Source organism: Ochotona princeps, chromosome 7 (assembly GCF_030435755.1).
Source record: "Ochotona princeps isolate mOchPri1 chromosome 7, mOchPri1.hap1, whole genome shotgun sequence".
NCBI lineage: Eukaryota > Metazoa > Chordata > Mammalia > Lagomorpha > Ochotonidae > Ochotona > Ochotona princeps.
In genome coordinates, this window is record NC_080838.1 from 82,812,122 (window position 1) to 82,837,339 (window position 25,218).

At 49.5% G+C, this 25,218-nt stretch overlaps 1 protein-coding gene across 1 annotated transcript in view; it reads left to right on the forward strand.

The window, feature by feature from the left end:
* The first annotated feature begins 691 nt into the window (after window positions 1–691).
* The window catches only part of SCFD2 (sec1 family domain containing 2), a 270,254-nt gene continuing 245,727 nt past the window's right edge, over window positions 692–25,218 (forward strand). The window contains exons 1-2 of the mRNA XM_058667314.1: window positions 692–1,660; window positions 6,015–6,183. Coding sequence (XP_058523297.1) covers window positions 823–1,660; window positions 6,015–6,183 — 1,007 coding nt within the window. The 5' untranslated portion in view covers window positions 692–822. The remainder of the gene's footprint in view (window positions 1,661–6,014; window positions 6,184–25,218) is intronic.

Here is a 25,218-nt window from a genome sequence, read left to right on the forward strand (position 1 = left end):
CTCTCTGTAACTGTTCACATCAATACGATACATCTTTAAAAGAAAAGCTTACCCTAAGACAGGGCAAGCACTGGGCAAGGCTTCCTGCCCAGGGCTGCACGCTGTGGAGAGCAGCGCAGGAAGGTAGTGGAGGCAGGAGTCGGAAAACCCTGGTGGGAAGTGCAGTGATGGTTTTGGAGGCGCAAGACCTTAGCAGGTGTAAAAGGCTTTCGGAATTTGAACTGTAATACTGCAACAAGGTGGAGGAATCCACCAGGGGAGAAGGGCGTGGGGAGGGGGGGATTCCCAGAGCCTATGAAAATGTCACACAATGCAAAATAATTAATAAAAAAAAAAAGGCTTTCGGATGAGGCCATGCATGCCAACCACTGCACTGCTGGAGTTTGGCTTGGTGATTATACTCAGTAAACACCTCCTGCAGACTGTGTGCACAGTTGGAGCCCGGGAAACGGGGCGTCACTCAGCGGGTACACAGTACTGCAGATTTTGAGGGACGCGTTTCCATCCCAGGAAGAACTCAAGCCTTCTACTAGCCATCGTTCTCGAAGAGGTCTCTTTACCGACCGCGTCTCACCGGAGCCTCACCTTCTAGAAGCCGGAACCCACGGAGCCACGCCCACCTTTGCTTCCGCGCGCGCATTCCCCGCCCTCACCAGCCAACCAGCGTTCTCTGCGTCATCCAGGCGCGCCGCGCGGGCGGGTCCGGCGCAAGACCACGTGTACAGTGTTGATGGTCAGCGTCTGGCAGTCCGCTAACCGGAAGCAGTGACTTGAAAGGAAACTTTCCCCACCTGTGGTCCCCGAGTGGGCTTCGCCCAGAGCATGAGTGCCCCGGGCGTGCTGTCCTTCACCCAGCAGGGCTGGGAGCAGGTGCTGGCCAAGGTGAAACGGGCCGTGGTCTACCTGGATGCCGCCTGCGCCGAGAGCCTGCACTGGGGCTGCGGCGCCTCGCGGCTGCTGGACGCCGTGGGCGCTCCCGCGTGCCACCTGCGGGAGTTCGGGAGCCACGCGGCCGGCGGCGGCGTCCAGCAGCCCAAGGCGGTGTTCGTGCTGAGCTGCCTGCTCAAGGGCCGGAGCGTGGAGACGCTGCGGGACATCGTGCGCCGCAGCCACTTCCAGTACTGTGTGGTGGTCACCGCCGTGAGCCACGCCGTTCACCTCACGGCCAACCACGTGCCGGCCGCGGCGGCCGCCGAGCTGGAGGGTCAGCAGCCCGTGTTCGAGCAGCTGGAGGAGAAGCTGTGCGAGTGGATGGGCAGCATGAACTACACGGCCGAGGTGCTGCACGCGCCGCTGCTGCTGGCCCCGGTCGCGGCGCACCTGGCCTGCACGCCGGCCTTCGCGTCTCTGTTCCCGCTGCTGCCGCGGGACGTGCGTCTCCTCCACGGTGGCCGACCGGACAAGAGGCGGCTGGGCAGCCTGGCCGAGCTGGACGCCGCCGCCCTGCCGGCCGAGCTGCAGCTGCAGATTAGGTGCCTGGTGTCCGGCCTCAGCTCGCTGTGTGAGCACCTGGGAGTCCGCGAGGAGTGCTTTGCCGTGGGCAGCGTCAGCCGAGTCATTGCTGCCGATCTGGCCAACTTTGCCCCTGCCAAGAACAGGAGGAAGACTGCCGCGGGCAGGGCGTCCGTGGTCTTTGTGGACAGAACGCTGGATCTCACAGGTAGGGCCAGGGAGATTGCTGGGGAGGACCAGGGCGCCGGCAACCCGAGTGCGTTTTGTTAGTGCAATGACGTGGAGTTGTGTCTTCAGGGTGTAATGGCTTGTTAAGCAACTACTGACTCTAGCCCCACAGAGTGCAAAGACAGAATTATCCTGACACGGAGGGAGTTGCTTACCTAGGAACCTTTTTTGCAAAGGACTTGGAATTGTGCAGGATTTAATTTTTTTTTTCAATTGTTTTATAGATTGATTTATGTGAAAGGCAGAGGTAGATGTTGCAGTGACTGGTTTACCCTGCCAAGTGGCTGAGGCTTCAGGGCTGAGCAGGCTGGAGCCAGGAGCCTTCAGCCCCGTGCTAGTCTGCCATGCAGGTGGCAGGGCCCACGCACCCTGATGCTCCTCCGTAGTCTTCCCACGTGCATTGTTTGGAAGCAGAGTAGTCACGATGCGGGCTGTGGGCTGAACACGCTGAGCCCAACACGGCTCCTGGCATGGCAGGTGATCGCAGGGGACTCCTGAATGGCCGAACGTGAGCTTCTCTGAGACAGTGGAGGCTTAATGTGAGTGTTCCAAAGTGACGCTGAACCTTCATTGTCTCATAAATGAGAATAGAAATGTGGAAAAGCTCCTCAGTGCTTGTCCATTTATTCAAAGCTCTCGTTTTGAAAATTGGGCGGGTTGTCTCAAGCCATGAAGATACACTGACGGTGTAACCACAGCTGCAGCCCTTCTCCAGGTGTAGTAAAAACACTGCACCTGACATGTGTGGTTACTCTCCAAGGTTGATTTTAAGGGTCTGTAGTGAGGTGGGCGCAGTCCTGTTGGTAGTTATGGCTGTCCACAGCCAAGTACAAGGGGAAAGGTCAAGAAAGTGGCTTTCGAAAGCACACTCTTCAGTAGATCAGAGAAAAGGGTCAATGAAATTATAAAAAGCATAGTAGATGGATTCAGTTTTGTGGTTTTCATTTTTTTAATTCAATGGAATTAATTTATTGTCATAAAAGATAAAGTAATCTAAAAGATAATACCAAAACATAAACTTTGAATGTATCTGGAAACCCAGGTGTCCAATCAGTTACTGATTTAAACCTAAGTAATAATTGTGGAATAAAACTGCTGGAGAACTGAAAAGATAACTCCTGGTGAGTGTAGGCCGTCCCCACGGCTGGAATGCAATCTTTTTTTTTTTTTTCTTGATATATTTGAAAGGCAGAGTTACAGACAAAAGGAAAGTTAGAAGAATCTTCCATCTGCTGAGTCCGTCCTCAGACAGCTGCAGTGGCCGAAGCTGGGCCAGGTGAAAGCTGAGCTTGGTCTGGGTTTCTGTGCTGTTGCATTTATCCAGGAATGTGGGTCAACCTCTGCTGCTGTTCCGGCAGCATAGCAGGGAACTGCATTGGAAGTGGAACAGCCAGGTCTTGAACCAATGCCAGTTGGGATGCTGGCGCTGCAGGCAGCCACTTCATCCATTATGCCACAATGCTGGGCTCAGGAATATACTCTTTAACCTTCTATTTGTTTAGCCAAATGTGTGGCATATGATTTTATAACTGATCCAGATCTCCCACTTTGTGTCCCTCTCCCAGGACTTGAGTTAGGCAAACCTGGCAGTTAAGCACTGTCGCCAAGAACTTCCGGATCCTTGGTCTCCTTGGGCTGTGCACAGAGCAAACCGGTAGTTTAGCCTCAGCTCTCTGAAAGCCGCCAGGAATCCTCAGACACGGGACCGCACAGCAGTTGCCACTCAGCATCACTCCTTCCATACTTTCTCCTCAGGGCCCCAGACCTCCTTTGCCACACTCGCCTCTGATGTCTCCGAGCCCGTAAAGGTCACAGCGTGACCGGCTCTCTGGCCTCTCTGCATGTGGAGATGCTCGCCACTGCATTTTTGCTTCCTTCGTGTTAGAAGGGGCGTCCTGTCCTTGTGACTCACACCGGCCTGCTCACCTGTGCCACTCGGTCCTGTGCTCTGGTTTCCCCCTCTTTCAGACTCCAGGGAGCGTCTTGCGTTTTGACTCTTGCTGTGTCCCCAGCTCTACTTCTGCTGCTGCTTCATTTTCTTAGCAGATCTGCGAGTCGTCTGTGTTCTCTCTGTAGACATTTGCTCCAATATTTCTTTGAAAAAGACTTTCAGTTTATATTTGAGAAGATGAGACAGAGAGCCCTTTTCTACTGGTTCCCTCCCAGATGCCAGCAACAGCCAGGGCTGGAGCAGGGTAGAGGGTGGGCGTCCCAAACACAGACCAGTCTCAGAAGAGCGGGCCAGGCTCACTGCGACCTGAGACATCCTGCTGTGTCCTGGGGTCTGTGTGAGCACGAAGCAGGGCTGGGGGGTTGGAGCTGGGTGTTCAACCTGGGATTTCTGATATGGGTGTCAGGATCACTGTCACTGTTACTGGGTCTAGCTACCATCCCTCCTTTTGTCCCTGCTGGATTCCACTTCTGTTAGGCTCTTACTTGCTGATGCTGCCTGAACATTTCTGTGTCAGGGTCAAGCAGGGATTCTGTATCAAACCTATTCATGTTGCTGAGCAAAGAGCAGTTGTTGATGTCCTAAGCCATCAGGGTCGCTTACAAGGGTTTAAGAAGCATGAAAGATACGCAGGTAAGCAGGCACTTCAGCTGGTTTCTCAGGCACTTTCTACTGGTTTGGTGCCCTGGAAACCTAAATCCGACCTGCTGTGTGCCGATTCCCTGTGCTCTAACGCCTTTCCAGCACACTGCTGAAAGTCCCGTCCCTCACTGCTGTTGCCAAGGTCACGTGGGGCCTGCTCTACTCTCTTCTCCAACCTGGGGTCCCGCTGACCTGCCCTCATGCCCTGCTCTCCAGGCCCACTGCCTGCTGGTGGGTACCATTCCCTGGCCTGGTCTGGGCTACTCCCTGTCTTGGTTCTTTTAGTCACCTGCAGGGACTATGTCGTGACAGAGGAGTTCCCAAGCTCCTCCATCAGAACCTCTCCCAGTGCCAGATCTCACACCCATGTGTTGGGAGGTCCTTGCGCCCAAGCCCCAAGGTCGAACTCCCTGTCTGTGGTTTTCTGGCTGATCTTGGTGACTGTCTCATGGTGCTGGGCAGACCACCCGGGAGCAGGTGCGCTGTTCTTGCCCGCTCCCTTGGTGTGTGCAGATCTGTGTGTCTGCATGAGTGAAGGAAAAGCCAAACGAGCTTCAACAATTCAGCGTAGTGTCTCCCTGTGACATTGTTAGAGCGCTTCTAGAAGTTCATGCAAAATAGAGTTAAAAGATGTCTGTTTTCATTACACAGAAAATCGAAATCCTTGTTCATGATAATTCTTCAGAAAGTTTATAGAAAGTGTATATTTTGTAAAAGCTGTGCATGGATTTTAAAATCTTTTGCACCAAAATAGACTTATTCTAATTCTATGTTTTCATGGACTTTCTGAAGTTTCCTCATATGTACTTGACTGTGTTGTGTTTTATTAAAAAGATTTATTTATTTGAAAGAAGTAGAGATAGGCAATTAGAGAGAAATCTTTGTTTTGCTGTTCGCTTGTCAGATGGCTCCAACAGACAGGTTAGACTAGTTTGAAGTCAGGAAGGAAGAACTTAATCTGGGTCTCCTATGTGGCTGCAGGGGCCTAAAGACTTGAGTCATCCTCTGCTGCCTTCCCAGGCCAGTAGCAGGGAGCTGGGTTGAAAGTATAGTGGCCAGGACTTGAACTGGCATGGAAAGCTGGCACTACAGGCAGCAGGTTTACGCGCTATGCCACAGTGCTGGCTTCACTGACTTTTTTTTTTTTAAGATTTATTTATTTATTTTTATTGGAAAGGCAGATATACAGAGAGGAGGTGAGACAGAGAGGAAGGTCTTCTGTCCTATGATTGACTCCTCAAGCAGCCGCAACGACTGGAGCTGAGCCAATCTGAAGCCAGGAACCAGGAACTCTTCCGGGTCTCCCACGCAGGTGCAGGGTCCCAAGGCTTTGGGCCATCTTTGACTGTTTTCCCAGATCACAAGCAGGGAGCTGGATGGGAAGCAGAGCTGCCGGGATTAGAACCAGTGCCCATATGGAATCCCAGCGTGTTCAAGGCGAGGACCTTAGCCGCTACGCTGTTGTGCCTGGCACAGTATTTTCTTTATTCAGCAAGTTCTTACTGAAGCTTACTCTGTGTAGTACTGTGCTGGGTGCGGGGGTTGAAGCTAGAAGGGACTGTGGCAGGGAGGAGGATGGAATTTGAAACGCAGTCGACCTTCTGCTCATGTGCAGCGTGCAGTCCTGCCCAGGAACTGAAGCTCGAAGGGACTGTTGTTCTTGAGGCAAGAGGCGCGGGAGCCCTTTGTCCAGCTGGCATTCCCTCCTCTGGATTGATATTTCCTTGCTCTGCTTCACCAGGTGCCGTGGGACATCATGGAGACAACTTGGTGGAGAAGATCATCTCGGTGCTTCCCCAGCTGCCTGGCCACACGAATGATGTGATGGTTGACATGGTGGAGCTCACGGCGCTGCAGGCTGCTGGAGGTGGGCAGAACGTGGTTGCACCGGGCTGCCTCGCACAAGCCGAGTAAGCTACAAGAATGTTTCTGATCTTTCATCCTTCTACCTCCTCCCACCTCTGCTGCTGCACAGTGTCCCTGCAGAAAGCAGGCAGGGAGCAGCAGGTGTCATTGAACCATTCCTACTGAACAGCACTTAGGAAGAGGCATTGGTTCACGATTTGGAAATGGGCAATTCCAGCACACACACCAGTAAGTAGAAAGTATGGCTGTGGCAGCTGTGTGGCCAGGCTGCGGTGAAGCTCCTTCCGGGGGTCACGGGAGCTCAGCTCCTGCATCCCCGTCTCTCTCTCGGATGCTGCCCACAGGCCGCGCTGAGGCTCCTGCAAGTTCTATTTCCCTGTTGACTTTCTCAAATGAGAAGCAGCCATGTGCCCTGGGGGCAGTGACATCTCATACCAGAGAAGTGAGCCCCTTGTGGCTATGCATGGGAGAAGCTTTTCTTTGGTTCTATTTGAAGATATTTTTATTTGAATGGCAGAGTTACAGCAGAAGGAGAAGGAGAGTTGAGGGGAGAGCTCTTCCATTCCCGGTTCATTCCTCACTGGAACTGGGTCAGTCTGAATCTGGGAGCTGCTGCTGCTTTTTTTTTTTTTTTAAGATTTATTTATTTTCACTGGAAAGGTAGATTTACAAAGAGAAACAAAGGGCCCAGTTTGGTATCCTAGTGGCTAAAGTCCTCGCCTTGCACATGCAAGGATCCCATATGGGTGCGGTTTTTTTTTTTTTTTTTTTTTTAAGATTTATCTATTTTTATTGGAAAGACAGATACAGAGAGGAAGAAAGAGAGGAAGCTCTTGCATCCAATGATTTACTCCCCAAGTGGCCACAATGACCAGAGCTGCAGCTATCCAAATCCAGGAGCCAGGAGCTTCTTCTGGGTCTCCCACGTGGGTACTGGGTCCCAAGGGTTTGGGCCGTCCTTGACTGCTTTCCCAGGGCACAAGCAGGGAGCTAGATGGGAAGTGGAGCTGCCAGTATTAGAACTGGCTGCCATGTGGGATCCAGGCATGTTCAAGGCAAGGACTTTAGCCCTAGGATACCACTTTGGGCCCCTATGGGTGCAGATTCCAATCCCAACAGCCCTACTTCCCTTCCAGCTCCCTGCCTGTGGCCTGGGAAAGCAGTCAAGGGCGGTCCAAAGCCTTGGGACCTTGCACTTATGTGGGCAACCCAGAATTAACTCCTAGCTCCTGACTTTGAATCAGCTCAGCTCTGGCCGTTGCAGCCACTTGGGGAGTGAATTAGTGGGTGGAAGATCTTCCTCTCTGTCTCTCCTCCTCTCAGTATATCTGACTTTCCAATAAGAATAAATAGATCTTGGAGCTGCATGCTGCCCTGGGGAAGGGACTCTTGCGGTGGGCCTTCAAGACCCCTCAGCTTGGAGGATTTTCTACCTTGGTGCAGGTACAAACAGCCAAACACACTGGCTTCCTTGAGGGAGGGCAGCTCGGTGGGCCTCCAGAAGCACACCAACCTGGAAGTTAGGTGTTTTGGCCTGCGTAGATGGGACTTGGTGGAGGAAGCTTCCAGCAGCGTGGCAGCTGCTGGAGGTATCTGAACCAAAATGGACGCAGTACTTGGGACCCTGGCCACGGCCACCTCTACCATGTGGTGAGCGAGTCTGGGGCTTTGGTGGCTAGCTTGTCAAGTGGCACTGGCCACCATCCACTGGCTGCAAGCTAAAGGGTCTTTGGGGTATGTAACTGCTGCCTGAGGACATCCATGGATAAGACCACTGTGTCTGTAGGTGAGGAGTAAATCCTGAGGGACACCCAACGATGGGGTCACTGAACTTGCAGGTAAGTGAGGGGACTGAGACCTGGTGGTTTTGAAGGGAGAGTCCGTAAGATCTGTATAGGTCAGACTGATTCACCAGCCCACATGGAAGTCCTGAGATGGGCTGTTAGCATGGATCATTGCTGACCTCCTCATGCCAAGCTACATGAATGCTAGGGCTGGGGGCCTGGCTGTTAGGGTTAGACCCCAGTACCTGACTGAGTGTTGGAACTGGGGACGGGTCACATTAGGCAGATCCATGACACTAACCAGCACGTGAGAGAACCAGGTCCAGGGGTAGATTCTGTGGGCGATAAGTGAGCCCAACCCTGTGGAAATGCAAGTCCTGCTGGTTAGCTTAAGAGTTGTGGTAGTGATGGGCTGAGCTAAGAGTGACCGTGGAACCCACTGATACTGATGGGTGCTGGAGCTGAAAACAGGCTGGGCAGGTCCAGGCTGCAGCAGCTGCATGTGCATCCTAAAACAGTGTGAGACGGGCTGGGCTGCAACATCCACCAGCTCATACAAATGCCAAGATGGAGGGACAGGTTATGCTGGGCAAGGGCCTAGCACTTGCTGGAGCATGTGAGCTCTGGGTCTGGGAGTGGGCCAAGTGGGAGAACCTGAGCGACTCCCCTTTTGGGGTCGCAGCTCCCACTGGTGAGCACATGGTGCAGACCTAGGTGTTGGGCAGGCTGGGCAAGATAGCTCCATCCACTGGTAAGTGTATGGGTAGGTTTTGGAAAAAGGCGGACTGGTCAGGGCCGAGCAAACCTTAGCTCACTGGCAAGTGCAGAAACCTGGCTGGAGCGCAGGTCATGCCAGGCTAGGCTGTCACACCTGCCAGTTTGCATGAGCCTGGGATGGAAGCAGACTGAGCAGGGTCAGGTTCCAGCACTCACCAGTGAGAGTTGGAACTGGAGGCAGGCTGGGGAAGGCCAGGCTACAGCATCCAAAAGCAAAGCTCATGACAGGTGAGAAATTATGCCAAGCTGCGTCAGAGCAACCAGTGGCACACACAAGATCTGTGGCTGGGATTGTCCTGGTTGGGGAGTTAAGGGAACGCCCTAAGTGAGTTGTAGGTCCCACTGGTGAGCTTGAGCGCCCGATTTGGGGTTGTGGTCTGGTCTAGACATGGCTGCAGTGTCCCTCGGCACAAATGTGGACTGGGTCTGGGATTCGCCAGACTGGTGCTTGTGCAAACCAGGGTAGGTGTAGGATGGGCTGGACTAGGTCTCTGCCCCTGCTGAACCATGTGTGAGCTGTGTCTGTGTGTGGACCAGGCTTGGCTGGGCTGTAGCACCCAATAGCAAGAACCAGAATGGGTGAAGGTCAATCAGGAAAGGCCACTGTTCCTGCTAGGACAGAAGGCCAACTAAGTAGGGCTGGCCCTGGAATCACTGATGGGTGTGAGATCTGGCATTGGGAGAGGTTCTGATGGAGGAGCTTGGGAACTCCTCTGTCACGACATAGTCCCTGCAGGTGACTAAAAGAACCAAGACAGGGAGTAGCCCAGACCAGGCCAGGGAATGGAACGCACTGGCATACATTTGGTGCATGTTGAGGGTGAACCAGGCAGGGCCAGTTCATTTCACCTGCTGGTGAATCTAAGCACCAGAAAGTAGTGTGTGTCAGGCTGGGTTTGGTCGCAACATAAACCAGTACACATGAGGGTTTGAATTGGGTGCCGGCTGGGCTGGCCTAGACTGTAGCCCCCACCAACCTGAGCTGGAATTTGTAGTGACAAAGCCAGACCAGGCTGCGGCATCCGCTGGCAAAACCTGAGAGGATGCAGGCCATGCCAGACCAGGCTGCGGCACCTGTGGGGGAGGGGGCAAAGCTGGTAGTAGGGCAGCATGGGTTCTTCTGCTGGATCATCACTCCCTCTGGAGAGTGTGAGCTGGGATATGGGCAGACCTGACTGGGCAGGGCTACAACACCTGTTGACCTCATGTGAGCTGAACCAGGAAAAAGCCAGGCTGGGTTGGCTGTTCCTGCTGGTGCAAGCATAAGTTGGGTAAGGGTTGGTTGGGCTTTGCTGTAGCATCAGCAGGCAGATGCTGGCAACAGGAAGCTAAATCTGTCTAGCCAAACTGCAGAACTTCCCGGAGAGTGCAAGATCTGGGAGTGCAAGTGGGCCAGTAGGGAAACAGTGGGCACCTCTTTCCTGAGCTGCCACTCTGTCTGGTGAACATGAAAACCAAGGCTGTGGCAGGCATCAGCAGGTGTGTGGGCTGGATAGTGGGGCTGGTTGGGTTGAATTAGGTTTCAGTCAATGCCCATTGACATGTATGGGAGCTGCATGGGATGTGGGACAGACTGGACCAGTTTGCTGTTCATACTGGCAAGCATGGGAACCTGGGCAGGGGTCGGACCTCGTGAGGTTTATTGGCAGTCACCCCAACTAGGCTGAAGCGCCCACTGGTTTACACTGCCAAGTGAGTGGTGGGCAGGATTGTAATGGGCTCCAGCACCATTTGGTTTGTGTAGAAGATGGGGCTGGATGCAGCAACTGCAACCACCAGCATATGCACAGGCTGACTGGGGCAATGGACGGTGCCAGACCCTGTACTGGCAAGCACACACAAGAATCTCATCTGGGATCACTTCAAACAAAGTTTCTTTGGCATCCCTCCAACTGAATTGCTGATCTCAGAACCCCAACCATGAAGAGAAGTGTGGGTTCCACGGTCTGACTGTGGAAATCATGTGTCAAAGCTGGGCCTCCTCAGAGGCTCAGACGGAGCAGAGGACAGCATATCCAGGTGCACATGCAAGATATGGCAGTCCATTGGAACCTGCGTAGGACACCTGGTACCATGACAGAGCAAAGAGGACAGAACAAATCGATCAACTACCCCAGCCATGTGTTGGCAGTGGAAATCTGAGTAAGTGAAGATACTAAGGTTGACTATGTCAGCCAGTGGATTCTGGAGAGATTTCATTGTGCTTGGAATGGCGAGATTGACAGCAATTCAGAACAGTTGAACTATGAAAACCACATGAGCAGTGCCCTCAGAGCATGCGGCACATTGGGGACCTTGGGATGGTTGGGAGACTGGGTGTGACTTCTTCCTTTGTCTCTCATCTTCCCCCAGACACAGGAAAGAAAAAAGAGAATGTGGAAACAATGGTCTCCTGTAACCCTTGACCCTTTGAGCCCTAATCAACTATGTAAAGATCATCAAAAAAAAATAATAATAAAATAGACCTTAAAAAAGAAAGCAGAAGGAGAAACAGAGAGAGAGAGATCTTCCCTCTGTTGGTTCACTTTCCAAATGGCTGCAGTAGTCAGAGTTGATCTAAAACAGGAACTAGGAGTTTCTTCTGGTTCTCCTAGATGGGTGAAGAGTCCCAAGGCCTCGAGCCACCTTCCGCTGCTTTCCCAGGTCATGATAGGGAGCTGGATTGTAAGTGGAGCATTTGGGACACGAAGTGATGCCTGTATGGAATGTTGGCTCGTGTATGCAGAGGAGTAGCCTGCTGAGCATGGCATCAGACCCAGGAGGTTCTATTGAGTCTCCCCTGTGGGTGAATGGGCCCAAGCACTTGAGCCATATTCTGCTCTTTTCCCTTGAATCTATGCCCATATGGAAAGCTGATACCACAGTCTGAGGCTTAACTTGCTGTGCCATGGCGCCAGCGCCAACATTTTTATTTCTTGTTTTTTCACATGCTCAGAGACATCAGAGAAAGATGGTGTGCTTTAAGTTTTGCAGGGTTTCAAAAATAATACATTTTTCTTTCAGAAGCAGTAACGCAGTGCTGTGCTCACTATCCTAATTGGGTCTTCCTTATCAACATTCTCGTGAGAATTATTCTTACGCACCACCCCTCTGCTCTTAACAGAGTCTTAGTGTTACAGGAAAGAAGCCTCTGAGTCACAGCATGTTTGTGTTATCTTTGTGTTTCATATTTTTAAACACAACCATATCTTTTGGCATTATGGTTTCAATTTTTAACAGCAGCACACATTTGGAATTTCCTGTGGTATTTTCATCTAAGTGGAAGTTCCTGAAGTGTTGAGCTTTTTTGTGGGTGATTAGTGACATTTATTGGATGCCTGGCGTGGTTGGGCAGTGTGGGAAGACAATGACAGGTTCTAGACTTTCTGTCTGCGTGTGCATGCAGTGCAAGCCAAGGTCTACACACGTGGAGTTCTGTGGGTGCAAAAGTGATTCTTACTGGCGTACTTCAAGCTGTTTAATGGCCATTCGTAGGTTAGTAGTTAAGGAGCTACTTTAATCTTACTCTAGGCTAATTTATAGGAAGGACGGGGATGAATAAAAAATATCCTTTTGCCTTTAACATTTTGTACTTGGTGCTGTCTTATGGAGAAGTAATGGTTTACAGCAGGTGCAGTTAGAAATGATATGAAATCAGATTGATGTGTCTGGTCTGAATTCTGTCTCTTAAAGTACTGTAGGAGGTAGATGTGGGTTTTGCAGGTCCAAGGAGCCTTGTGAAAACGTTGAAGTTGGACTTGATCTTGTCTTGATGGGTTTAAAGAGCAGGAGAGGGCTGGTGTGGATGACTGTGTATGAACTGGATTGATCAGAGCCTGATGAAGTGGATTGTGCAGAGGAGATGGCCCGATGGCCTCACTCCTGCCATGAGACACCCCAAGACATCTGATGTTAGAAATGTCATTTTAAGTTTGCAGCGACCCAGCGAACAGATGGTGTTATTCCCTTGGTGTTATTTCCCTATTCCATATGTAAGGAAACTGAAGGAAAAGGTACTCAGGAATTCTGGGAGGTAGAGCTGGATACGGACCCAGAACACGGGTCCTGTCCTAACCACCCCGCACCTGTATCTTTGGACTAGGAACACAAAGCAAAGCTGCTTCCTAATTTTATCTGGGGAGTCATGTTTGTTCCCTGACTTCAGTAAAAACACTGCCGAGTCCCATTGAGCCAAACAAGGGTACAAGGGCCAAGAGTGGTTCCCCAAATGGTCACAATGGATCTGAAGTTGGGATCAAGAAACTTCCTTCCATCTCCCAGGTTAGTAGAGGGTCCCAAGGCCTTGGGCATTCGCTGCTGCTTTCCTAGACCACAAGCAGGGAACAGCTGGGACACAAATTATTGCCCATATAGGATGCCAGCATTTGCAAGCAAAAGATTAGCATGATATGCTACTATGCTTCTCCAAGCTGCTCCACTTCTAACGTAGCTCACTACTAATGCACCTGAGAAAGCAGTACATGATGCCCTGGTACCTGGGATCCTAACACCCGTGTGGGAAACCTGGGTAGGGTTCCAGGTTCCCGGATTTGTCCTGGGTCATTCCTAACGCAGCCTCCACTTGTGATGCCAATATACATATGTGCACCACTTCTAGTCCCCACTGCCTCACTTCCAATCCAGCTCCCTGTTGGTGGCTGGGAGATCAGCTGAGAATGACCCAAGGCCTTGGCCCCCCGCACCCATGTGGGAGACCCGGGAGAAGCTCCTGACTCTCAGCTTGGCTGAGCTGTGGCCATTGTGGCCGTTTGGGGAGTGAACCAGTAGATCAAAAAATCTGTCTCTTCTTTTCTCTCTGTAACTCTTGACTGTAGAGTTAAGTATGTTAATCTTCATTCAAAAAAAGAAACAAAAAAATAGCAGATACGCTTATTAATAGTACCACATACTTGTAGAAGAGTTTCTGTGTGGCAAACACTGTTTTGGGTGCGTACTATGAATTAGCATTTTGAATTTGCATGCCTCCATGCAGTGGAGTCTGCATAATTTATGGGCGGGGAGGGCGATGCAGTGGAGCAGCTCGGGTGACAGGTGCTGCGAAGTGGGTGCTTAGAGCTGTGTCTGGCCTCACTGCTGCCTTCTGCTTCTGCAGAGGCCTCAGACTGTTACACAAAGAACAACTGGGTTCCCTGGGGAAGTTTGTAAAATGAGAGCAGTTGAATTTACAACCAGAGAACAGAAAACAAAGCGGAGTTGTAGAAGCATGATGAGACAAAATGTAAGAATAAATTTTGAAATCCATGCATAGTTTTTCATAATATGCAGTTTCCAGGAATTCGTTGAAGACTATATACATGTGTCAAAATTTGTACCAAATAAACATGTTTAATTCTGTTTTTCCTATTTTAAGGTTTATTGTTGTTGTTATTATTTATTTATTTATTTTTTGGAAAGCCAGACTTAAAGAGAAAAAGAAAGTCAGAGAGAAAGATCTTCTGTCTGCTTTTTCACTCTCTAAGTGGCCTCAAAAGGCTGGAACTGAGCTGATCCGAAGCCAGGAGCCAGGAGCTTCCTCCAGGTCTCCCACTCGGGTGCAAAGCTTTGGGCCGTCCTTGACTGCATTCCCAGGCGATAGGCAGGGAGCTGGAAGGGAAGCAGGGCCACTGGGATTAGAACCAGTGCCCATGTGGGATCCTGGCACGTGCAAGGGGAGGACTTAATCCACTAGGCTGTGTGCCGTGCCCAAGCTTTTAACTTTTAATTCATTTACTTGAAAGGCAGTGTGTGTGTATGCATGTGTATACAATTCATTTATTCACTCCTTTTTTTAAAAAGATTTATTTATTTTTTATTTTTATTACAAAGTCAGATATACAGAGAAGAGAGACAGAGAGGAAGATCTTTCGTCCAATGATTCACTCCGCAAGTGAGCCACAACAGCCAGTGCGCACCGATCCAAAGCTGGGAACCTGGAACCTCTTCCAGGTCACCCACGCGGGTACAGGGTCCCAAAGCTTTGGGCCATCCTCAACTGCTTTCCCAGGCCACAAGCAGGGAGCTGGATGGGAAGTGGAGCTGTCGGGATTAGAACCTGCGCCCATATGGGAATCTGGTGTGTTCAAGGTGAGGACTTTAGCCGCTAGGCCATGCCACGGGCCCTACTTTTTTTAAGATTTATTTATTTTTATTGGAAAGGCGGATATACAGAGAGGAGGAGAGACAGGAAGATCTTCCATCCAATAGTTCACTGCCCAAGTTGCCACAACGGCTGGAGCTGAGCCAAACCGAAGCCAGGAGCTCTTCTGGGTCTCCCACATGGGTGCAGGGTCCCAAGGCTTTGGGTCATCTTTGACTGTTTTCCCAGATCACAAGCAGGGATGGGAAGTGGAGCTGCTGGGATTAGAACTGGCACCCATATGCGATCCCAGTGCGATCAAGGCGAGGACTCTATCCGCTGCGCTATCACGCCAGGCCCCATTTATTTACTTTTTTACTTGAAAAATAAAGTTATAGAGAAGAGAGAGAGGTGGAGATAGAGACACAGAGAGAGAGATGTTCCATCCGCTTGTTCTCTCTCCCAAGTGGCTACAGCAGTGAGATCTGGGCCAAGTTGAAACCAAGGGCCTAAAACTTCATCCTGGTCTCCCAGGTGGCTGTAGGGTCCAGTGCTTGGGCCATCCTCTGCTGCTTTCCCAAGTGTATTGGCAGGAAGCTGGATTGAAAGTGGAGCAGCTGGGACACATACCTGCACTTGCATGGGATGCTGGCATCACAGGTGGTGGTTTCATTTGCTGTGCCACAGTGCAGGCCTCCTTCCTGAGTGCCTGGCTCTGAGCACTCCACATTGTTCTTCGGGACGTGCCTTTGTCTTCTCTGAGTGTCCTTTGCATTGCATCCTGGCTTCAGCTTTGAGTGCCATCTGAAGATGGGAGTGCTGTTGTGTGCTCAAGGGCAGAGATGAGTTCCCCAGGCCCTGAATAAAGAAGAAAGCTTCGAGGAGAGCAGTCATGAAATAGGGGGACTGGAAGTCAGCCTATCAAAGAGCGGGGGTGGGTAGTGAGGTAACTGCAAGCAAATAAACATGTAACACAGTCATTAGGGGAATAATAGTGGTTTTCTCCAGCTGCTTGGAATCGTGAGGGCACTGTGCTAATTTGTTGGCAGACAAGAATTGAAATAAATCACAGCTTTCCCCTGTATTTGCACATCCGCTAGAGAATGAAAACCGCCGTTGCTTCCCGCAGCACCTGCCAGAGCTTTGCAGTCAAGTTAGAATGCAGGTCGAGCTTAGCGCTGAGATGCGGACAGACGTGTGCTTGGCACACTTGTGTCTGCGATTGGATAATCTTCAAATCCCAGGTCTCACTGTACTGTAAGCCTTGGCAATGCAGTTATGGTTAATTTTTTTGTTTTTTAACAAAGGGCTGTTTCTTTGAGAACTACAGATGCCAGCGGCATTCCGCCTGGTCCTGGGCCCTGAGCCTCACTTCCTGGGGTTTGGGAATGTTTTCAGCTGGACTCTCTAGCTCTCCTCTGTCAGTGGGTTAGTGAGCTCCACCCCAGCGCCACATCCTTGCCCTCGAGCCCTTTCTGCACCGTGAGGCCTGCCCTCAGTGTCTGCATCGCTGCTGGGCGATGCCGTCTTGGCTTGACCCTGCGCCTGCGCACCTGCTCAGCCTACTGCCCTCCTCTCCCCTGGCTCCCACAGACCTGTGAAAGCCAGAGGCCCTCCTGTGCCCTGCCCCATCTGCTTTCCAGGCCCTCTTTGACCACGTGTTTATTCACTCTGCTCCAGCTGCTGTGCAAGCTTCCTTGCTGTTCCTCCTGCGGGGTGTGCTGGGGCCTGCCTCCATGTCCCTGCCTTGGAATGTTCTTCTGGGCGTTGGGACACGGCTTCTGGATGCCGGTCTTCTTCCGCAGGGAGGCCGGTTTTGTCCATCCTGGCTCCGCATGACTGCCCCCGTTTCGTTTGTGCCTCTGCACTGGGCACTATCAATAAATGCCTCCTCTCCTAGGGTCGTGGAGAGAACTCCCGACAAGAGTCCTGGGAGAGCAGGGATCTGTGAGGTTTGCTCACTGCTGTATCCCCACTGCCTGCAAGAGTGCGGGACTCTCCTGAGAGACCTGTGGTCAACACGACTGGGAAAGACCCCTCTGGGCTTGGGCTCTCCAGATCCCATGACCAAGTATGGAAAGCCTCGTCTGTGGTTGGACGTGTCAGCCACTTGGCACGTACTGCTCCACCTGGGGCCTGTGCAGGTTCAGTGTTCCCATTCTCTGTGCTGGAAGCCGTAACTGCTCCAGATAGGACACATCTTGAGCACTGAGGTGGAGGCACGAGTGGAAGAGGTGGTCGCAGTGCAGGCACAGTCACAAACTGCATGAAATGGCCTTCAGACTGTGTACACTCTGTGTGCAACCTAACGATGTCAAGTTTAGTTGTCCCATTCCCAAAGTATCTCACTCTGTATATGCAGATAGTTCCACTCCCGCCCCCAGTCTGAAATTAGAAGCGCGTCTGGTCCAATATGTTAGTGTAAGGGGGTACCTGGAGAAGCCCTGCTGGATGCTGCCTCACAGAGGGCTCAGGCCCCTGAGAAGCTGGGGAAGTGGATGAACATGGGGGAAGTGCAGGAAACACAGACATGTCATTTTGCGTTTCAGGTTCTCAGATCGTGGGAATAGATCTGCTATTGAAAACAGTTTACGTAAAAACACTGTTCCTTCTTATTTTAATGAGAATTTAGGGCCTGGCGCAGTGGCCTAGTGGCTAAAGTTGTCACCTTGAATGTGCTGGGATCCCTTATGGGCACTGGTTCTAATCCTGGCAGCCTTGCTTCCCATCCAGCTCCCTGCTTGTGGCCTGGGAGAGCAGTGGAGGACGGCCCAAAGCCTTGGGACCCTGCACCCGCGTGGGAGACCCAAAAGAAGCTCCTGGCTTTGGGTTGGTGCAGCTCCAGCCACTGCAATGACTTGGGGAGTGAATCATTGGATGGAAGATCTTCCTCTCTGTCTCTCCTCCTCTCTGTATATCTGACTTTGCAATAAAAATAAAAAACAAATCTTTAAAGAAAAGACAATTTAAAAATTTCTAAAGTTTTATCTTGAAAGGCAGAGGTACAGAGAAAAGGAGAGACAGAGCCCTTCATCCTTGATTAACTCCCCAGTAGCTGCAGCAGCCAGAGCTTGACCAATGCAAAGAGAGAAGTCAGTCTGCCCTATGGATGCAGAGGCCCCAGGCCTTGGACTCCGCTCCGCGGCATCCCCAGGCCATTAGCGGGCTGCTGGATCAGAGTAGAGCCACTGGGACTAGAACTGTTGCCCACATGGGATGTTGGTGTCACAGGTAGAGGTGTCACAGGTAGAGGTGGCTGTACCACAGTGCCAGTCCTTATTTCCTTATTACTTATGGTAGAGTTCTGGGATCCTAGGGAGAAGTTCCTGAAAGCTGTGCAGAGCTTCTGTGCTGCCACAGTGGCTGTTCTGTGTTCTTGTGCTGCAGGCCAGCCTTCTCTACTGTCATTGCCTTGGGTCTGCTGCCTTGGCCTTCAGGCCCTGAGGCTCTGCTGGGGAGTGGAATAAAAGAGCCTGAAATCGATTGATACATCTTGTATTGGAGGCCAGATGTCAGATGGCTGATGGAAGGCGGGACAAGCCTGTCTGCCTCGTTCTGGGCACTGTTGTCTGGTGCAGGCGAGCTGTGTGTGTGTACTCAGGCGCTTGCATGTGCTGCTTCCGTGAAGCTCCAGCAGGGTGGGACATCTCTGGTTTGTAACTTCTACGCACACCTCTTGCCCCGGTGAGTGGGGAGGGGCGCTGGGAGCGCCGAGCGTCGGTCTGTCGGGCGCTGCACTGTGGTCTGCGGATTCCGTGTTTCAGTTAAATCCTGAAGCTGCTGACCGTGGTGGATACTATTCTTCTGTTTCTATCGAAGAAGACCTAAGTTACTTCACCTGAGCAAAATTTGCCCAAACAGACCAAATGAGCTCTTTTCCAAACTTTGTTTTCTTTAGTCACAAGGCGCCTTTGTCTTTGCTGTGCCACAGACTCAGATATGTGCTTCATCGAGGGCTTGTTGTATTGACCTGGGATTTATAAAATGCAGTATTCCAAGTCTAGTATGCCTGTTTTTCTTTTGTGTTTTTAAAAAGATTTATTAAAACAGAGAGAGCTTGATTGATCTCTGTCTCCTGTGTCACTGCCCAGATGACCACAGTGGTCAGGGCTGGCTGGGCAATGTCAGGAGCTTCCTGTGGGTTTCCCACAAGAGGGCAGGAGCCCGAGCGCTTGGACTGTTCTCTGCTGCGTTCCTCAGGCCATTGGCAGGGAGCCACATTGGAGGAGGATAAGCTGGGACTTGAACTGGTACTGGTGCTCAATAGAGTAAGTAGACCAAAGAGAAGGATGCATGCGGTTCCAGTCTAAACAGTGATGAACCAAAGTTTTGTGCATTTTCACACTGTTAAGTAACCTGACAATGCTGAGAAAATTAAATTATTAATTGTGGCCTGGTGTGGTAGCCTAGTGGCTAAAGTCCTTACCTTGTGTGCCGGGATACCAAAAGGGCACTGGTTCATATCCCAGCTGTTCCACCTTCCTTCCAGCTCTGTTTATGTCATGGAAAAGCCATGGAGGATGGCCAAAAGCCTTGGGACCCTGTACCTGTGTGGGAGACCTGGAAGAGGCTATTGGTTCCTGGCTTTGGATCAGTTCTGGCTGTTGTTGCCACTTGGGGAGCGAACCAGCAGATGGAAAATCTTTCTTTGTCTCTCCTTCTCTCTGTAAATTTGGCTTGCCAATAAAAATAAATAAATCTTCAAAAAAATTATTAATTTGACCCTCAAGGTCAGTATTTGTCAGATTATCTGATACCATTAGTGATTCTTCGATTTCCAAATAAAACTTGTATTACCGTTAAAGAGCCAGTGCCATTTTCAGAAGGAATACAGGTTATTTTTCCTGGGGCAGACTCACGCTTCCTTGGGTTCTGAGTTGGCCTACAGCTAGAGTTGCTGTCCTGGGGAGAGCACATGGGGTCGCTGCGTGTGAGCGTGGTGGTGGAGCCAGCTTGTCGGTGGCCAAGTCACCACACACATGGCTTCGGCCTCACGGGAGTCAGGCTGGGGCATCCCTATGGCACCACTCGCACCTCTGCTCCTCTGGCATTAAAGGGTGTATTTTTTGCTTTTCCAGGAAACATTCCATACGAGGTAGGAGCAAAACCCGTCTCTTCTCAGCATACAGTGTTCTATGTTTAAATTTTTAAAGGAATTTTCCTCGGGATCATCTGAGCTCAGCCACAAGTGTGTAAATGGAATTAATTAAGTTTGTGAATGACATAAGATGAAGCAAGGTTTTTCTTTAGGAAGTGAAGGGACAGAGTTGCCATGAGGAAATATGTAAACTACTTAATATACCAGAGGCATTTGAAGTTCTGTTTCTTGGTGGAGAATTATGTTTAATACAAACACTCCAGTTTCTACTTTTCAAAATTGCATGGTAAGGAGAGTTTGAAAGTAGGAATTCCTGTTCTCTAATTGCTGACCTCGGCTCCTCTGTTGTGGCTTTTGTCCACTGAGGAATGTGCAGTTAAAGCTCCACTGGTTCTTCACGTTTAAACATTAGAAAATGGTTTGTGGTTTCTGCGTGCTGGGGAGACTGAACTCTGGAGCACTGTGGCTTTGGGATTCGTTATGTAAATGGAAACTATGGGTCCTTTACACACAGCCAGGAACTCTCTCCAGTTAGCTAAGCCGGGAAAAGGAGGGGTGGGGAAACTAATTGCACTTGAGTGACAAGTGATTGCAGTTCCTAATTAGCTTGCCTTTCACTGCCAAGTAAAAGTCAGGCACAGGTCCGACACTAACTCCTGGTGAGTGAGCCAGGCACAGGCTGGATCAGTGTGCTTCCAGCTCCTTGGTGAGGTAGCTCCCAGCCTACGACACCCAGCCGGGCTCCAGCTTCCAGCCGCTGCCAGTGTGCCTGCCAGAAGGTCCCTGCCTTGCCTTTCTGTTCTTTGAGTCGTATCTTCCAGTAATGTCACGGTGCATAATGTCCGCTGGCGAGGCGGCTTGGGTCCCAGGGCAGTGTGGCTGCCTGGCTGGCTTTGCTAGTGAGGACTGCAGAGGGAGCAGGTGTTTCCAGCCCCAAGAGACGGCCTCTTTTGGGCCCTGAAATCCAGGAAATGTCCCGGGTGGAAGGTGCTCCTATGGAAGTGAGCCTTCTACGTGTGTTGGGCTGCGTTTTTCAAAATGGCGACAGACTGCTGTGCTGGGCACGTGGCATAGACAAAGACCTCTGCTCTCATGGGACTAGTGAGGGAGACAGAGACAAGTGCATAAACCAGGGAATAAGCGCGTTGGGCGGCCAGGTGCTGAGAGGCATGTGAGGCCAGATGGTGCAAGCAGGGCAGGGAGAGTGCCCGGGGGCTTGCGGAGGCCTGAGCGTGCAGAAGGAAGAGGGCTTTCTACAGGCTGAGACTCAGGCAGTTGGGGAAGTGCTGCTTACTCACGGACAGCTTGCTGTATTCCCTCCAAAGGCTGACGGTGGTGAGTGAGCGAGTTTGAATTGGCTTAGTTCTCACATCTTTTGCCCGTTTTCTAATTGAATTGCTTTTTCCCCTGTTGAGCTTTGAGAGCTCCTTAGTCTGTCGAGCTCCTAGTCGTAGTTTGGTCTTTTCATCTGGGAACAGGATAGAGCAGATGTTTTCCATTTTGATGAAATGCAATTTATCAGGCTCCTCTTTTATACATTGTACCTCTGGTGGTAGAAATAAGCAGGCTTCATTAAAAAGGTTAATGTAAGGCTTATTTGGGGCAGAATATGTAGGGTGTAGGCCAGGAGACACAAGTCACAAGGGTTGGCCTGAAAAGGTGGACTTGAGGTCAATGGGATAAATTTGTCACAGGTTGGAGATGACTTATTTAGAACATGATTGGTTGCAAACACCTTCAGAGACAAGGGGCTATCTGGAAAAGAGGTTGCTGCAAAGCTGGCCCCTGCTGCATCTACCAGGACATTTGTGGGTAAGAACGAAGGATTACACAGGTTTGCTCCAGATGGCTGCGAAGAAACAGAACCGGACGCCTGTGTGCTTTCTGCCAGGGTCAGGTGGCTTGGTGGATGTGATGGATGCTGTCTACGCATGCCTCACGCAGCACTCCAGCAGGTGTTTTTCTTGAGTGCTTTTCATCCTTTTCAGGGCAGTTTGTTCTTGTTATAATGTCAGAGCTTTAAACCGCCTAGCACTACATTCTGAAGAGCTTCAGCCCTTCTCCCTTTAACATTTTCTTGCTTTACATATACGACTGATCCATTTTCAAAAAGTTTATCTACTTATTTTTATTTATTTGAGAGGCAAAGTGAGAGAAATAGGGTTCTTCCCTCTTCTGTTTCACCCCTCAAATGCCAGCAACAGGGACTGGATCAGGCCGGAGTCAGGAGTCAGAATCTCCCTGCAGGTCCCCCACATAAGTGGCCAAGACCCGAGTCCTTGAGCCAGCTTTGCTGCCCCCAGGCTGTGCACTAACAGGAAGCTGGTTTGGAAGCAGAGGCAGAACTCAATGTCAAGTGTTCCAGTAGGGGAGTCTGTGTCCAGAACTCCTGCCCTTATGGTCCATTTTGAGCTCATTTCATTTTTTTCAATGTATAACACTTAGTCTGCAATTCTCCGGTTTTTTTTTTTTTTTTTTTTTTAGCTGTGCATATCCTGTTACAATAGTCTTTCTTTTTCTTCCGGGGCTCCATTCTAAGGCCGGTAGTGCATACTTTAAACTATACAGATTACTGAGTTCTCTTTGGGCTGTGTTTTGTCCTATATAGCATACACCTGTGACAAAGTTTAGTTTGTAAATTAAATACAACAAGAGGAATAACAGTTATAAAATAGAACAATTATAGAACTGTATTGTAATAAAAGATGTATAAGTATAGTTTTTCTCTCAAATGTCTTATTTAGATTTTTATTTTGTGTTTTTCATTAAGTTTATGTATTTTATTATTTTATGATATAGTTCCATAGGTTCTGGGATTTCCCTTCCCCCTCCCCAAATCTCCACTCTCCCACCCTTTTCCTTTATATCATTACAGTAGTATAGTCCTTCATAATGTCATAAGTCCATCATTCTGCTATTTAAGTGTGATAGAAAATTAACAACAACATCTGGTTAAATAACATGCTACCAAATAACCAATGTGTCACTGAAGAAACGAAAAAGAAAATAAAAAAAACCTTATTATGGCCGCTGGTTCTAATCCCGGCAGATCCACTTTCTCTCTATCTCTCTTCCTCTCAGTATATCTGACTTTGTAATAAAAATAAAGGTAAATCTTTAAAAAAAAATTTAAAAAAAAAACCTTCTTGAAGCAAAAGATGCTACTATGTGACCTATTAGTGAGGAAATTAATAAGAAAAAATCCTTTTTTGAATGAATGAAAATAAAAACAAATGTCAAACCCCCTGAGATATAGCAAAAACTGTGTTGAAAGGGCTATTGATCTTGTATTTTGCATGAAGGTTGCCTTATATCAGAGAAGCAGAACTGAGGAATTAAAATTATCCCTGTTTGCAGATGACATGATTCTCTACATAGGAGAACCAAAAGACTCAATCAAGAGACAGGTGCAACTCAGAAGAGTCATTGGCAGGGCAGCAGGATACAGAATTAATGAACATAAATCGATGGCATCAGTATATACCAGTAACTTGATGGCTGAGAGAGAAATTCTAAGTACAGTCCCCTTAAAATAGCAGAGAAGAATCGCAAATACCTTGGAGTTAAGCTAAACAAAGATGTGGAAGACCTCTACAACGAACATTACAAACCATTAAAGAAACAGAAGAAGACATTGAAAGATGGGGAAATTTACTGTGTTCCTGTATCAGCAGGATCAACGTCACCAAAATGTCCCTGTTACTGAAAGTAATACACAGAATCAACGTGGTTCTGATCAAAATCCCAACAATACTTTTTCTTGGAAATAGAGAAGATGATGCAAAAGTTCATCTGGAAAGGCAAGAACCACAAATAGCCAAAGCTATCCTGAAGAATAGAAACCAAGCTGGAGGAGTCACAGTTCCAGAATTTAAGACATACTACATTGCAGTGTCATCAAAACAGTGTGGCACTGGCACAGAAACAGATCAGTGGAGCAGACTAGAAACCCCAAAGGGAGCCCACACATGTACAATTAACTAAGCTTCAACAAAAGAAATGAAAATAATCCCAGGGAAAATCCTGGTCTCAACAGATGCTATTGGGACATTTGAATAGCAGCTGGCAGAGGTAAGAAGCAAGAGCCCCCACCTGTCACCTCATACAGAAGTTAGCTCTGAATGGATCAAGGACCTTAATGTACGCCCAGCAACCACCAAACTATTTGAGGAAAACACAGAAAGCACTCTCCAAGATACAGGAACGGGGAAAGACTGTTTGGAAAAGTCACCAAAAGCACAGGCGGTCAAAGCCAAAATAAACAATGGGGCTTCAGCAAGCTGAGAAGCTTCTGTACAGCAAAGGAGACAATCAACACAGTGAAGAAGCAACCAATGCAGTGGGAGAAAATCTTTGCACACTACACAGCTGACAGAGCAGTAACATCCAGGATTTGCAAAGAGCTCGGAAACTCAACAACAGCAAAATAAACAGCCCTGTGTAGAAATGGGTGAAGGCAATGAACAGACATTTTCTTTTTTTTTTTTTTAAATATATATTCATTTATTCATTAAGTACATTGTATTACATGACACAATTTCATAGGTACTGGGATTCCTCCCATCCCCTTCACCCCAAACCCTTCCCCCATGGTGAATTCCTTCACCTTGATGCATAACCACAGCTCAAGTTCCGTTGAGATTCCCTAATTAAAAGCTCACACCATACAGAGTCCAGCATCCCACTTGTCCAGTTCAAGTTCAACGGCCTCTTAGGGAGGCCCTGTCAGGTTTGAAGGCAGAGCCAGCAGAGCGTCACCTCGATCAGTTAGAAGCTCCAACATATCATCAGCAACAGTCCAGGTATGATGAGGCTGGTGCAGAGTCCACTGATTGACATAATCCATCTTAGAGTTTCCCCTTGTCCAGTTTTCCGCTGGAAGCATATAGCTGAGGTGGTTGATTGATCTACTCCATTTTCCATCTTTTCTTGGTTAATGTGTTGATTCCTCCATTTTGTTCAGGGGAATCCCCTAAAAAACTTTGAGGCATTCCCAGTCCAGGCTCCTACATGTACTACTAGTAAGCACAGTGCCCGCCACCGTCCATCACTCCGATCAGCTGGTGGTTTTACCCCCTGGGTTGGTTCTATTCTGAGCCCTGACCTCCATTGGAACCAATGAGTATCGCATCTCTTCCCGGCTCTGCCCATCACACTCTTGTCCCTCACCTAAACCAGTGGGAGGTGTGCTGGTCGGGTGTTGCATTCCCTACTGGCACAGGCCATTTCACCTTGGCATTTTGTGTTTTGTACTGTTTTTTTTTTTTTTTTTTTTTATCGCGACCAAACCCGGCCAGGCCCCCAGAACAGACATTTTCAAAAGAACAAATTCGGATGGTTAACAGACATATGGAAAAAATGCTCA